The following is a 17,382-nucleotide window of genomic DNA, read 5'->3' on the forward strand; positions in this document are numbered from 1 at the left end:
TTTGATTCTTTTTTCCCAACTTCCTGGCGCTAAATTTAAAACTCATTGTAAAAATTACTAATGAAATCCTGTCAGTTTTAAACTTGAAAACATTTTGTTTTGTTTGTGGTTTTAATAGGCGGTTAACTCAAATGACGAAAAGTGTCTCAATTTTAGGGACACAATTAAAATTTTAAAAATAATTAATTACTCGTAAAAATGTTTAAAACTTTAACATCGCTTTAATAATTATTGATTGAAAGTATATGGTACGTAACGTAACATACGTTACTTGTGTACCTTATGTAACGACTTGCCCGTCATAACCTTAAAATTAACATGATGGGAGGTGATGGGAGGCAGGCAGTCAAAAGGAAAAGGGTCAAAAGTGTTTATAACTTTTGCAATGATTTTAAAATAAACAATGTAATGAACATTATTTCACAAATGAGTAAATATTTTGTGCAGTAGTTGTTTCTTCTTTCTTCACAATGGTATTTTTGTAGAATTTAAATGATGTTTATTAAAACGATTAAAACGGCTACAAGGGAAGTTGTGGAAGCAAGTTGTGTTTCCTTCTCCTTCCAGTTTCAACTTTTTATCACAAAACCAAGTAACTCTATTGACTCATAGAAAGAACATATTCGGATACGAAAGAGAAGAATTTCTCCGCTTAACTCCGTTGTAAATCATATGATTTGATACATGAACAACTTGATACACTTTCCAATGAAAGTTCAACTGTCGAACAAAAACGATTCACATGTGCTCCACATAGTGGAAGGAATTTCCAATTATTTAATTTAATTATTTACATACTTGGCTAGATTTTTATTAACTAGCTCAAAATGATTGTTGACAGAGGTTTTATAAATGTAATAACATTAAGTGTAGGATTTATGTTGGTGTTTTCGGCTTTTCAAACGATGGGCACTATAGAGGTGAGTTATTTTCAATATTAAATTTAATTTTCAAATTTATTAATTGTTAATTATTATTATATCCCTGTGTTATGTTCAGGCATTATGGGATGTTACTTTCGTTATTGTAGATACACTGTAAAAAAAAATTTCTGTAGATTTACAGTTTTGTTTAGAATTTTATAAAAACTTGTAAAATAACTTCTTTAAAAGTAGTGAATTTAAAATCCCTTCTGTAAAATTAATACTTTTAATGTGTCAATTTTACAATTTTCTGTAAATTTACTACTCTGAATGTAGGTAATATTTTTGTCTTTTTATTACCTACATTCAGAGTAGTAAATTTACAGAAAATTGTAAAATTGACACATTAAAAGTATTAATTTTACAGAAGGGATTTTAAATTCACTACTTTTAAAGAAGTTATTTTACAAGTTTCTATAAAATTCTAAACAAAACTGTAAATCTACAGAAAATTTTTTTTACAGTGTAGATATCAACAATGTGGCATCAAATGCATTTGTTTTAACAAGTTTCTATTTATAATAATAAAAGTATTGCTTTTAATAATAAATTATTAAAACATTCTAAAGTTTGTTACCATTTTTATATATAATTTTTAATTATTTTTAAACAAATTGTAAATTTATACTTCATTTTTTTATAAATACAAAGGAACATAAGAGTCAAAATCAAAAAATCGACAATATGTGCCTAATTTTTTAAAAGAAAATAAAATCTTTGAAATGTTGAAAAAATTGTCTGTTTTGTTAGTTATGTTCTAAAATATGTCAAAAATCATAAAATGCAAGATCAAGGAATACTTATTAGCTTAATAATATTTTTTTTAGTAATCACATATTTAACCTATTTCAATATGATGATATTACAAAAAAAAGTTTATAGTAATAATTAATTTTTTATTTTTAGTTAGTTTAATTATTTAATTACTGAATTTACCTGTTAAATAATAATAACATATTATTTAGCGTGTTAATCGTTTTAATATGAATTTCTGAAAATATTTTTTGATATCTAACCAAATAGATTTTAGAAATTTTCTTTCTGTCTATGTAACGTCTGACTTCACTCCTAAAAAAATATAATTATGTCAGACGGGACACGATGACAAAAAATAATAAACATGAATTTTTATTTTTGTTATTATTCGAAAACTTGAATTTAGTTTTAATTGTACATTTACACAAATAATATACATATACTAGAAAATTTTTTTATACATTAATTACAATTTAAAAATGTTCGCCTTTAAAAAAAAACTTGTGGACACGATGACAAAAAAAGATGTACTCTTTTCTTAATATTATCAAAATATCATTTTACTGATTTTTAAATTGATTTTGACATTTCTCTATGCTCACGTATTATCAAATTTATATCGTACTTGATTTATTTCATAGTTTTTCAACTTTTAATTGCGATACCAATTTGAAAACCGGTAAATATGTGTGTGAGGACACGATGACATTAAAAAATTCCAAATCTGGGGACACGTTAAAAATTCTTTAATTTTCGCATTTAGTGCTATAAAAATTCTCACCACTTTCCTATATTACACTTTATACATTGGAGAACACGTACACGAAGATAAATTTTATTTTATATAATAAAAAATTGAATTAAAAATTTTTTTATATCGTAAAATGTATATAGGGACACGGGACACGATGACATTTTGGACATATTTTTACTATTTTGTACCTGTTGTATCAATAAAAAATTAAATTAAATAACCAGGTATTGTAGATAAAATTATACTCTGCAAGATGTTTGTATTTAAAATCATGAATTTTTAACAACCAAATTATTATTTATCTAGGACAAGATTTCAACGATTTTTTGATTTTAACCCATAAATACTTTGAAATTCCTTTGAATGATAAATTACTAGTTTTAAGATTAGGTCTCTGCATCAAACATAATGCCCATGTCGCCAGATTGAATAATACGAAAGAATTTGCGCTAAAATAAAGAAAAAAATTTGTTTTAAATTTAAATGAATATTCTAACAATTTTTAAAACTATAAAAGGAACATGCATTTATATTTTTTTCCGAAGATAATAATATAGTAAACAATAGCTTACTTATACAACATTTTATAGGATAATAAAAAAAAAGTCACAAATGTTATGAAAATACCATAAGCCACGTAATAATTTATTTCTCAAGTCTGGTTATTTTTAACAGTTATTTATGTTTTATAACAGAGAAATGAAAAAATTGAGAAAATCAGATTTAGAATATAAATTGATATGTATGTGTGTATGTATATTGTACATTGGTATATTTTGAACGAACTACATACTTTTGTATAGGAACAGTTTCAAAAACTGAATTAATTACATGATTTCACGAAAGAGAGATTCTGATTTCATTGCATTTTTTACGTGTTCTTATAAAACCGGTTTTCATTATTTTTAATATTAATAAAACAAATTAAACATTTAGGATAATTTGAGATTTTTTAAGGAAAACTTAAAAGAAATTTATACGAGAAGTAATAAATAAAAATAGGAAAATTTTAATTCGTTTTTGAAAAAAGAATAATCATCGTATCGGTATTAGCTGCTAATTTATACGGTCTTTTCCTTTGTATAGTAATTTTATTAATACACTGCTTCCTTATTATAGCTTGTTAACATTTAATCTGTCTTTTTTAATTTCACGATATACAAGACATATTTGATAATTAGTTACTTTTCTCTTTAATAAAATGTTAAAATGCATATATTTAAGATAATTTTCTTAAAGCATTAGTCTAAGGTTTATTTATTATTTAATCGAAGAATAATTTATTTTTATTATTATATATAGGTATGGTTTCATTATGAATAATTATTAATATATTATTAACATGCTAATTTTACATTGCACCAAAAGCAATGTAATTATAAAAATTATTTAATTAAACAAAAACGTTGTTTAAATTTAATACAGTTTTTTAAAGCCCTTTTATAGCATCTTTCTTTGAATACTTTTGAATAACTTAAATTATTATTTATGCAAATCAGTCTGGAATTTATAAGCAGAATTGAGAAATAAATAAAAATGTTGCATTTCACACTTGTCCATTTATATTTTTTTAATAAAAAGTAAAGAATGGAATTTTTTTCCAAATGTCATTTCCTAGTGTATAAAGTAGAAAAAAATGATAAGATTTAATTCATTTTATTTCATCATCAATTTTTGCAAATAAGATAAAAAAATGTTATTTCAAAAAGATTTGTAGATATATAATGTTAATTAATTTTATAATAAAAAATGTCTAATTATAAAACATACATATAATAAGTAAAAAATTAAATTAGGTGTTTTTTCGACAACCTAAAAATAATTTTTTAACACGTTTGGTTCGAATATCGCCATAAATAAACAATATAAGAAAACATATGTGGCCTGAATAATTAAAGTAATTATTAGTGTCTTATCGACCTCCTTCACGAGAGATAGGCGTATAAATTTACAATAAATAAAATAAATTAAGAATCAAATTTATTATTTTTTATTGTATGAATTTGAAAAATGTATTTAATTTTAAATCTTTGCATATTTTTTGTCAAAATGGATTTAGAATATTTTTAATAAATTTCTTATTAAATTCAAAATAAATTGATATTTATGATCTAAAATATGTTTTTTAGAGATTTTTCTATATTTAAATTATTTATACTTTTCTAACATGAAAAACGCCAATGTCTGCGTCTCTTATAAATTATTTATAATATACAAACCATATGCTAATAAATTTAATATTACTCGGTGGTAAACTAATAAAATAGACATTTTCATTTAATTTTAATAAGTTAGTTAATTTTACGTTTTTAGCTTTTGTGGATTTATATGGGATTTATAGGCAAATAAATTATTTTAGATATAAATATTATAATTAAGTGTGCGATGCATCTGTTGTTTATTCGATTCGAATGTTATCAGCATTTCTTTATACAAGATAAATAATAATGAAATAAACAGTCTTTCAAAATTCGTATCGAAAGTTAAAAAATTCCAAGCTTGTATAAAAAAAGAACATTTTTTACCCTAATTTATCATAAAATGGCGTTTTGTTTTTTTCTTAAATTTTTAAAAAGAGATTATAATGCGGGTACTCAGGTATTTTTCATGACATTAATAATTGTTACGAAAGAAATCAATACTCGAGAGGAATTTAACTGATCCTCTTATTAAATCCAGGTTATTGGTTTTCTTATCCGCAGGTAATAAATATTGTCTGATTCATACTGATAATAAAATGGGCATTTTTAATTAAAGACGAAAAAAAAGTTTTTTTCTAGGGTACAAAATAGTTTATGAATGAATATTGCTGATTAGCGAACATTATTTTGACATTTTTTTTATTACTTTAAATTTATTAATTTAAATTTAATTTCTAGTGAATAAGAGAATACCCCGTCTTCGTTATTTTAATTTCATGGCAGTTCCTCGGTCAGTTTATCATGCACACTAATTTCCATGACTTGTTGGGATTTAGCTCTAATTTAATAAATTTATTAGGTACTTTAAATTGGTTAAATAGAACTAAAGTTACACGACTATCAAAAAAAGTGCAAACATTTTCAAAATGCCATATTTTTGGCCAATTTGTTTTTCACTACTAAAATAATAAATTTATAGAAGTACGGCCTCATCCCATCAATTTACGAAAATTAGTGCGATGAACTGACGTGAAATCCACCTATTTATTCGTAGGGGAACATAGTCTAGGTCGGCCACCTTTTTGACTTTTGTTTATAACTTTTTTTTAAAAATGAATTTGGACAATTGAAGTATATGGTTGGAAAGTCCTGTTTAATAGGAACATCTTTTCTGTACAAAGTAAATTGATTGGTTTTAAAATGAAAAAGTTATAAAGATTTAAAAAAAAAAATTTGTAGTCGAGGTTGGCCATTACAGTCAAGGTCGGCCATGTTTAAAATTCAAAGGGCATTAATCGTTAAAAAATAAAATAACATGTTTGGAGTTACGGAAAATTGATTCTTTATTGTTTACAGTTTGTAACTTAATGAAATAACAAAATAATAACAATAAACAATATAAAAAAATAAATATAAATAAAAAAAAATTTTGCACTAAAATATTAATAAAATTAAATAAAAATATTAATAAGATGATCAATTATATTATGAGTTATACAGAATTGCAGTTTTTGCAAATGAAGTTGCTCGTCCTCATCTTTGCGCATTTTAAACACATAGTGGCCGACCTTGACAGTAAGTAACATTGCCGAATTGTTGTAACCATAAAAAAATACGTTTCGGGATTCGATTTTTTACTTTGTTTTTCTTTCAACCATGAGTTCCACAAATTTTCTGCATACTTGCCTTGACGATTCAATTTGTTTTTTATCTTTTATTAATGGTTTTTCACATTATGCACAAAACTTTTTTTGAGCTTTTTTTGTACCGACGTCACAGAAAACACAATTTTCGATTTTCCGAAAATGTAATTGAACAAAAAGTTAGGGCGGTATTCATAGTCCCGACTTAAGCAAGGACTTAAGCTTTGCTTGATCAAGTCGGTCTTATTCGAATGAGTCGAGCTTAAGACCGTATGTATTCATAGTCAAAAATAAGCAATTGCTTGGTAAAGGAAATGCAGCTTAAGAACTTCTTGACCAAGCAAATGCTTAAGATGATCTTATTGAGCGTTCGGCTTTTTCCGTCAATATTCTCTTGTATCTACCAATAAGCGATAGTAGATAGCTTATATTCATTAGAAAAAATGACGCTAATGCACATAAAATATCTGATAAGGGAGAGGAGGGGGGGTCAAAAAAACTGAAAAATATGCATATTTTAATATTTTTATGATAAAAGTTATAAAGTAAAAGGATACAAGAAATGACTACCAGAATGATGAAAATTGAAATATTCTTATTCCTCACGAAATATTATATTTAGATTCTAAATTTTTCTGTATTAAAAAATAGAAAAAATTATTTTAACTATTATTATATTGTTTCTAAAAAAAATTATTGAGTCAGAATCAGTGAAATTTAAAAAAAAATAAGGAGTATTTTTATAATCGAAATGAAAAAAAGCATTTTTATTTGGCCATTGTCTCTAACAAACAAACGACAGAAAAAATTTTGTTTAAAAAAAGTTATTGTAAAATGAATTTTTTTGCAACTTTTTATAAAAAAATCTTATTTTTCCTAAAACAATGAACCAAGAGTGCATATAAACGGGGTAAAACAATTAACTTTCATTTGGAACTACAAAATTTTTAAAAATAGTATTTTTTAATAATTATTTAATATTAACAGTTTTATTTCCTCATAGGGTGTCGATTTTCTTAGAATCAATTATTTTTACAAATTTTCAAGTATAGCGTATATAAATATTTCAACATGGGGAACAAATTCTCCGGATGTATGTGTGTGGATGCATATCGAAATGTTTTTTCAACATTTCGATGAAAAAAAATACTTTTTATTTCTCGTGAAAATTTTATAAATTTTGAACCTTTTTTCTAAATTATTAAATTTTAATTATTATTAAATTGTTTTTAACAAAAAATCTTTTCATTTTTATTATAAATATTTATAAAAAGACAATAAGTAATTGCTTAAGTCATGTAAAGCGTTGACTTAAAATCATAACCTCAATTCGTTCAAATAAGTTCACCGGCAATGTCAAATAAGATCATCTTATTTGACTATGAATACTTGTCATTCTTAAGATGGGACTATGCATCTCAAAATCGAAGCATTTACTTTATCAAGCATATGCTTAAGTTGCGGCTTAAGGCAATGCTTATTGCACGACTATGAATCTAGGTGGCAGCTTAAGTCGCTGCTTAAGAAATAAGTATCGACTATGAATACCGCCCTTAGGTTACACTAAGACAAGCTTCGACAAGCATGCGCGTAGGTGGCGCTAGTGAACTTGTCCAAAAAATCGCGATGGCCTACCTAGACAGTAAACCAACCTTGACTACATTCCCCTATTATTGTATAAATAAAATATTAATTAAACTTTTTTTTTTTACTTATTTTTAATATATAATAACAATTTTATTTTTTTAATTTAATTTTTGTTTCGCACTATTCATAAAATTATTTCTTTAAGTTTTTACTTAGATCTCGAATTGACTTCAAGACAGAGTATTTTTACAAATACATGGAACTTTCATATAATACTGTATTCCGAATTGTTATATTTACCTTTTTTAAATAAATATTTAATAATTATTACTTTTCTATAGAAATTAAAATTTTACAAAACATTCAAATTCAAAACCTTTTTGAAATTAAAGAATTTTAAAAAAATTGTTATAAAACATGAAGAAATCGATCACTCCGAGTCATTAAAGATGACCGAATGATAAAATCATTATTTTATATTATAAGAATCTTGTTATTGTAACTTTATCAAAATTATTTTCATTTCAATTCAATTATTTTCTAAAATTCTTCTTTAAATAAATTATTTTTAATAATTTTTGAAAAATTTCTTTGAAAATTTTCAATTCCTTTTGTTTACAATTCAATTTTACGAAATTTCATCTATTATTCGGAAATTGTTCAATCAAATATAGGTATATTAGAAAATAAAAACTTCAAGTAACTTAAAAAAAATTCAATTTAACTTTTTCAAAAAAATTAAATGTATACACAATTTTTAGTTAAAAGTATGAAAAATTCAAACATTCAAAGATTATAATTTGAAACCTTTTCAAAATTTAATTATTTCTAAAAATTTGAATTAGTAAAAATAAAAATGCTTACTAATTGTAAGTAGTGACTGACTTTTCGCTTTTGAATTAGTAAATTTTACTATTAAATTAGTAGAAACAATATAATAATAATAATATTCCCTTGCTGAAAGAGGCTTTCAAGGAGGCAAAAAGGAACCTCAAAAAAGAGATCCGCAAGTCGCGACGCCGTAGCTGGAAGGACCTAATTGAGGAAGTCGATAAGGACCCATGGGGCCTGGCTTTTAAAATCGTTGCTAAAAAATTAGTAACGAGGCAAAAGACCCCCGGCCTGGACAATCCCGATTGGGTCAGAAAGATAATAAGTTCTTTGTTTCCTCCTGCGGAGCCATACCTTAGAAGGGACTGGAGTTCAAAGCAAAGTCGAAGAGGAAGAACTCTTCACACTTAGTGAACTGCAAAAAGCAGGCAAAAGATTAAAAACAGGCAAGGCGCCTGGAATCGATGGGATAAGTAACGAGATCCTAAAGTTGGTGATCGACACTTCACCCCAGATTTTGCTTCGATGCTTCAATCTTTGCCTTGAGAGAGGAGAGTTCTTCCGCGACTAAAAGCGACAGAGGTTGGTCCTCCTGAGGAAAGGTGAAAAACCTCTACACGGAGAAAATTTCTTTCGTAATGATTACAATAGTCTATATTACAGCTCGGATATGTGACCACTTTTTGTAATGATTACGAAAACTATGTAATTTATTAAGAATTTAGTAGGAGCGATTACTAAAGTTACTTTAATGAATCCAAACACTGTATTAATTGTGTTGAAATTTATTTTTTGGAATCATTAATAGTTTAGATGTACAGGTTCAGAAAGGGTACTGTGGGCATTCACGCAGAGACTTGTTATAATTACAATAGTCTACGTTAAAAGGAAATCTTGGATACTGTTCACATTTGTAGCGGTCTAAGGAAATCAGTGATACAGACTGTAGTAGCCTTTACAACAGGACTATTGTAAAATAAGGTAACCGCGGCTGCCTTGCCTTCTTATTTTACTATAGTTCTTCGTAAAGACTACTATTGCTATATTTCTGATTACAAATGACTGTTGTAAAGTTAAAAAAGAAAATTTTCAACTAAAATAAAATTTTTTTGTAATTCATGACTTGCGTAAAGTACGTAAGTTACCTAAACTATTAGTACAATTTACACTAATTCGCCCATTACGTAACTTAAGTTATTTACGTAAGTGTAACTTACGTTATTTACGTAACTTATATTTTTACGTATCATACATTATTTACGTAACTTACGTAATTTACGTAAGTTAACTTATTTAGCTGTGTAACTTACTTTTGTTATTTACGTAGCTTGCGTAAGTTATGTAACTTACGTAAGTTGTGTAAATTATATAACAATTTATACAGGCAAGAAATCTTGTACCTTCGCTGCGTGTGTTAGAAAAAAAATGTTCACTATGGAAATGTAATAAAAAATAGACCTTACAATATTAAAGACTAGCAATGAACAATAATTTTATTAATTATTGAGAACGAAGTGATTTTTTTACATTTAAAGTGTATAAGTCTTTCTCGCAAGCGGTGAACTTTCATAGCAGTTTGTATATAAGGAAGTTTAAGTCATGTATAAATATGTGTAAATAGCGATCGTTATTATGTTATGCGTTTAGTATTTAAGTTAGATTTATGTACTTAGGGTTTAGTGAAATTGTCTAGTTTAATAATATAATTAATCTTGAAGGGGGTAGTCTTGGAAGAGTGAAATTAATGTGCAATACATGATTAGAAGTCATGAATTACAAAAAAATTTTATTTTAGTTGAAAATTTTCTTTTTTAACTTTACAACAGTCATTTGTAATCAGAAATATAGCAATAGTAGTCTTTACAAAGAACTATAGTAAAATAAGAAGGCAAGGCAGCCGGTCACCTTATTTTATAATAGTCCTGTTGTAAAGGCTACTACAGTCGGTATCACTGATCCCCTTAGATTGCTGCAAATGTGGATAGAATCCAAGATTTCCTTTTAACGTAGATAAAAGTTTTGTAATCAGTCACATAGACTTTGTGCTAACTCATATTTAGTTCGTATTTATTTCAAATAAATTTTTAATGAGTACGTTCGACTTACAGAATTGTTACAACGAAGCTACTTTAGGCATTACGAAAAGTGGTCACATATCCGAGCAGTACTGTTCGACTATTGTAATCATTAATAGAAAATTTTTCTCCGTGTAAATAAAGTCTCATCATACAGGCCTATATGCCTGCTAGATACTATGGGCAAACTGCTAGAGGATATGGTTCTGCAGAGAATGCAAAGCCACTTGACCGGAGAGAATAGTCTATCGGATCACCAATTTGGTTTCTGTAAAGGCAAGTCCACAGTTGATGCCATCCAGGCAGTTGTGGACATAGCCAAAGCAGGAAATAACAAATTGGGACCTGGGAAAAAGAAGAGCTTCTGCGCGTTGGTAGCAATTGACATACGCAACGCGTTTAATTCCGCAAGATGGAAAGATCTCATCGAGTCGATGGAAAAGAAAAACATGCCGCCCTACTTGTTGCGGATAATGGATAATTATCTTAGCGACAGGTGGGTTATATATGAGGGAGACACCTGCACTCTCAGGGAAGAGATGCAGCGTAGGGCACCTCAAGGCTCGAGGGTTGGTCCATTTGTATGGAATGTATCTTACGATGATTTTCTGCGAATGGATCTGCCCGAAGGTGCGGTGATCATCGGCTTTGCGGACGACGCGTTGTTCGTGTGCACTGCCGAAAGTGAGGAGGCTCTTGGGACATTGGTGAACGAATGTCTGCGACTAGCAAAAAGCTGGCTGGATACCAGAGGTCTTGAAATGGCCCTGGAAAAGACCGAGGCACTGCTAGTCACAGACAGACGTGGTTATGAGCTCCCACGAATCGTGATAGACGGATTCGAGGTCAAGTGGAGTAAGCAAATTAAATATCTTGGTGTGGAGTTAGATGGAAGGTTAAACTTCCACCACCACATGGCTACGGCGTCAAATAAGGCGATCGAGTGTGCGGCTAATCTTTCACGGCTAATGCCAAATGTTGGCGGACGATAACAACGCGTATCATCTCTGCAAATAAGACGGTATCTACGAGTGCTGTGCAGGTCCTTGCAAGTGTCCCGCCAGCAGATCTTTTGGCGAGGAAAAGGGAAGAAATGTTTCTCTTTTCTAAAGAAAGCAGTTCCACGGATGAGGAATTGAGACCAAGCAAGGGCCTGATACGCAAAGAAGCGAGGCACAGGCTCATAGAAAGATGGCAAGAAAGATGGGATGGTGAGGAAAAAGGTCGATGGACTTATCGCCTTATCCCGGCACTCGCCACCTGGATAAATAGGAAACACGGTCAGGTTTCCTATTATATGACTCAGGCGCTCACAGGTCACGGGTGTTTTAACTCGTACCTGTGTCGCTTTAAATTACGCGAGGACGAGGTGTGTGCATATTGCCAGTTCCCTGAGGACAACGCGGAGCACACCCTCTTCTCATGCAGAAAATGGGACTTGAAGAGGCGGGCCATGTTTGAAAGTGTAAACAGTCAAGTTACACCGGAGAACATGGTATCGCTGATGACCCAATCAGAAGAGAATTGGCGGCACGTCGAGAACTTCATAATCTCGGTTATGTCGAGGAAAGATCTTGACGGCCGCCAAAAAAGCGTAATTTAAACAGCTTTCAAATTTATTTGTTCGTTTCTTATTAATTTATTTTGTGATTTATTTGTCCTTCTACATTTTTTAATTTGTTTTGTTTTGTTTTATTCGTTTTTGTACAGTTTTGTCTTTTCAACGCTATATACCTGTTTACATTTTTTTTCTTTTCTTTTTTATATCCGTTTACAATTTTATCTTTTGACTTTTAACACTTCTTAAACAATTTTTTTTTTATTATTGTTGTGCTGTAAATTCCGCTTAGACTATGAAATAGTTTTAATCATTTTTTTAACTACGGACGCAGGAAAACCGCAGAGAGAAGAAGAAGGTCGCATTAGCGACAGAGTTGGAGCGCCACCCTCGAAGGCTAAAGTCTTACGACAGTTCCGAGGGAGGGTAAAGGGCTCCAGAAGAAGGGTTACGGGTTTTAGTGGGTCGGGCTGGCAGTAGGTCGCCAGTTTATTAAATTTACTATTAATATATATATATATTTATTTTTCTTTTTTTGTATTTCCTTTTGTTTTATCATACCAACCCCACATAACCTTGGAGCGCGGAATCCAAGGTATCTGTAGGCAGATTTCCCAAAAGTCCCTAAGCAAAAAAAAAAAAAGAAAAAAAAATAATAATAATAATTAATAATAAATAATTTATTGATGAATTGAATGTTTCTTAAAATTGAACTTACATTTAAAAAATTTTAAAAATAAATAAATTTTTAAATAGATAATTAAAATTCTTTTGATGAATTTCAATAAAAGTTTTAAGAATAATTTCATTTTTCGAGAAATAAGATTAAAATTGTATTCAAAATAATTGAATCTCTGCAAAAAAATTTAATTGAATTGAGAAAAGTTTTTGAAAATAATTGAAATTTTGCCAAGAATTTTATTAAAATTTTTGAAAATAATTGAATTTTGGAGAAAAATTTTATTATTTTTAAAGATAATTGAAATTTTGTCAATAATTTTTAAACTTTACTTCTGAAAATAATTGAATTCTTGAGACGAATTTTATTAAAATTTCTTTTTAAATAATTGAATTCGTTTGTGAAATTTTATTGAAATATGTATTAGACATTGAAAATAATTGAATTTTAACAAATTTTTGAAATTAATTAAATTTCTATGAAGCATTTAATTAAAATTATTTTGAAAAAATTGAATTGTTAAAAAGAATTTCATTAAAATTTTTGAAAATAATTTAATTCTTGCAAGAAATTTAATTAAAAATGTATTGACAATAATACTTAAATTCTAATAAATAAATTATAGGAAGGTTTTTTAAAATAATTGAATTTCTTTGATGAATTTTAATAAAAATTTTAAGAATAATTACATTTTTCTAGAAATTCCATTAAAATTTATATTAAAAATAATTGAAATTCTGCGATGAGTTTTATTATTTGTGACAGAGACAGTTGAAAGGGAACTACGGTCCGAAAAAAAGATTTCGAGTAAAACGACTTTGAAGTTTACCAAGATGATTTTTTTGCACTGTTTTTTGTCAAAGTACCTAACTTTGAAGTTGAATTGTGAGAAAACTAATGCAGCTAGAAATCTGCGGTTTAATGCGTTGGAAAGAGAGGCCCGTTTACTATAAGAATCAATAAAAATGTGAAAATCGATTTTTTCGACCCGAGGTCCCTTTTAACTGTCCCTGTCACATTTATGAAAATAAATGAAAACCCTATAAAGTTTTTTTTATTATTTATGAAAATAATTGAATCTCGGTAAAAAATTTGATTATTTATCAAAATATAATTGAATTATTGCGAAGAAATTTATAAAGAATTTGTAAATAGGTAATAGAATTCCTGTGCAATTTTTATTATTTAATTAATTCATTCAAAATTGAAATTTTAAAAAATTGCAAATTGAAACCTTTTGAAGTTTATCTATTTATGAAAATTGTAAACGCAACTCTTTTAAAATTGAATTAATTTTGTAATATTTAAGTAAAATTAGATTTCCAGAATTTCGATCAAAATTCCCTGACTTTTCCAGGTTTTTTCAAAGTTTATAAAATGTTGTTAAATTTAAAATTTAAAAATATTTTTATAGAAATTATTTGATTTCAGAATTTCGGCAAAGTTTTGAGTTGAAATGATAAGAATAATTCAGATACTCTCCTTTCTTTAATTTTCTCAGGCCTTGTCTTAATTTTGTTGCTTTTGAAGTATTGTTAAATTGCGCCACAGTATTAATGGATTTAAAATTTGTTTCAGCCCTCGGTTTTGGAAAGTATTCACAAGGAAGATCCTTCGTTTACAGGGAAAGGATACACGAGTTTAGCGATAATTTACGCAGTGTTCGCATCCTGCAACTGGTTGGCGCCATCATTTATCTCATTAACAGGACCGCGAATAACAATTCTGACCGGTGCATTTTGCTACATATTTTTCATAGCAACATTTCTATGGCCATCGACGAATCTTCTGTACACTGCATCAGCTTTGGTGGGTGTTGGTGCAGCATTAATATGGACGGGTCACGGTCAGTATCTCACGGAGAACAGCGATGCCGAGACAATGACTCGAAATGCTGGATTGTTTTGGGCAATTTTTCAATTGTCGCTATTTGGCGGCAATCTTTGTGCATTTTTTGCATTCACAGAGGAGGAAATTCAAGAAGCAAAACGAAGAATTGTTTTTCAAGTATTGACGAGTTTGGCAGTGATTGGAGGCGGTGTTCTACTGCTAATGAAGAGTGCACCGCAAAATTTTGTCCTTGGCGAAGCTGAGGGTGTATCGAGTGCCGATAAAGAACTTCGAATACCGGAGAAGCCAAAAGAGAAACCATTGATGTCTGCGTGGCATGCAATTAGAGATGCTTTCGTACTATTCATTACGCCGCAAATTTTACTTTTATCATTGACATTTATTTACACAGGACTTGAACTTACGTTCTTCTCGTCAGTTTATTCATCGAGCATTGGATTTACCGAGGGAATGGGCGAATCGAGAAAGAGGTACATACCCTTGTCGGGTATTTGCATTGGAATTGGAGAAGTAGTTGGTGGTGCCATTTTCGGTATTCTTGGTACAAAGCGAACCAAATCGCTGTCTGGTTGGCCAGTTGTCGCAGCAGGATTTGTTATGCATTTAATCGTTTTTCTTATCACTTTACTCAATCTGCCGAACAATGCTCCGTTCAAGGTAATTACTTTTCAAAATGATACATTTTCTTCGCGAAACGTTAAAATAGTTATTTACTTAGCATAATTTAATTTTAGGATACCAATGACGTTGGATTCATCAATCCCTCTCCAGCACTCGCTCTGGTTGGAAGTCTTATTCTCGGTTTTGGCGACGCATGTTTCAACACTCAAATTTATTCCCTACTCGGCGTCATTTACTCGAAAGAAAGTGCTCCTGCCTTTGCACTTTTTAAATTCTGTCAATCTGTGGCAGCAGCCGTCAGCTTTTTCTACAGCACATATATCGGTTTACATTTGCAATTAGCAATTTTATTCTTGACAGTGATACTAGGAACTGGTGCTTTTTGCATTGTTGATTTGAGAAATAAGAGAGCCAAAAATACTATGCAATCTGTGATAGATACAACACAGTCAGAAGAATCGTGTGTCAGTGATTAGAATTCTTATTTCAAAAATTTCAGTGTCGGTTGTCGGTTTCGATAATTAATTAACAATAAATTGTTAACAAGCAAATCTAAAGAGATACCACTGCACATGCTTAACTCTGCGTGTTGTTTACAGCAGATGTTGACCAACCTCAATTTTATTTTTCTCGAGATTACTAAAAACGTGAAACGGAAATCATGTAGAGTGATAAATGTCATAAAGTAATGACACTACACTGGAAGATTTAAATGATGGGGTTTTGTAAAGCCGCTGTCAGGGCTCGAACCAGTTCAAGTATTTTAAAATACGGACTTTACGGACCAATTACTGATAAAAATATAAACAGTCCGAGTCAAATAAGAGAACATTTTACTTAAAACTATAAAACATAAAAATATCGATCACTCGGAGCAATCAATATCTTCATGTTTTATAATAATTCAAGTTGGCCCAGTGAAAAAATCATTTACAATTCAATTATTATTTATAAGAAGTTCCAACTAAAATTCTTCATTAAATCGATTTTTAATAATTTTCGAAAAAGTTCTTTGACAATTTTCAATTTTACGAAATTTCAATTATTCGTAAATTCTTCAATTAAATAGAAATTTTAAATAATTTTTAAAAAAATTGAATGAAACTTTTTCAAAAAAACTAATTTCAAAATTTAATTCACGCTATATTGCTTTTAATATTCAATTATTATCTAAAATTTTAAATCAATTTTTATGTGAAAATTCTACAAGAATTCAATTATTTAAATACAAATAAAATCCAAATAAATAATTTATTCAATAATTTAATTAAAGGAATTTAAGTAAAATTTTATAACAATTTTTGAAAATAATTGAAAATTCTTTGATGAATTTTATTAAAATTTTAAAAAATACTTGAATTCCTGAGAAGAATTTAAATAATAATTTATGCGAAGAATTTTATTAAATTTTGTTTAAATAATTAAAATTTTGACAAGAAGTTTATTACCATTTATGATAATAATTTAATTCTTGAGAAGAATTTCGCTATCTATTTATAAAGATAATTTAATTCTTGACGAGAATTTAACAGAAAATTTGAAAATAATTTAATTTCTGTAAAGTATTTTATTACTTTTCAAAAGAATTAAATTCATTTGGTGAATTTTAATACTTATGAAAATAGTTGAATTTTGGAAAAGAATTTTATTAAAATTTCTTAAAATAATTGATTTTATGGAGAGATAAAAACTCCAAATAGTAAAAAAAAAAAATTCAACAAAATTTTTTCAGAATTCTATTATTTCTAAAGATTTACGTTATATTGCTTTGAATATTCAATTATTATCTGCAACTTTAACTGAAATTCATTTTTAAATCAATATTTATTAGAAAATTCTACTAGAATTCAATTATTGAAATAAAACAAAAATTATTTATTGAATAATTGCATATTTATAAAATTGAATTCTTATAAAGAATTTTATCCATAAATTTTTAAATAATTGAATTCTTTTGGCGCAT

The 17,382-nt window shown here is 28.3% G+C and overlaps 1 protein-coding gene across 1 annotated transcript; it reads left to right on the forward strand.

Annotated features, from left to right (window-relative positions):
- Positions 1–172: 172 nt before the first annotated feature.
- On the forward strand, positions 173–16,066 carry LOC122502327 (UNC93-like protein MFSD11). The gene is made up of 3 exons (XM_043612314.1): positions 173–920; positions 14,526–15,455; positions 15,533–16,066. The coding sequence occupies exons 1-3, from the start codon at positions 828–830 to the stop codon at positions 15,893–15,895; spliced, it is 1,386 nt and encodes a 461-aa protein (XP_043468249.1). The 5' UTR covers positions 173–827; the 3' UTR covers positions 15,896–16,066.
- Positions 16,067–17,382: the final 1,316 nt, after the last annotated feature.

The sequence above is a fragment of the Leptopilina heterotoma genome, unplaced genomic scaffold (genome assembly GCF_015476425.1).
Source record: "Leptopilina heterotoma isolate Lh14 unplaced genomic scaffold, ASM1547642v1 Lhet_228, whole genome shotgun sequence".
Classification (NCBI taxonomy): Eukaryota; Metazoa; Arthropoda; class Insecta; order Hymenoptera; family Figitidae; genus Leptopilina; species Leptopilina heterotoma.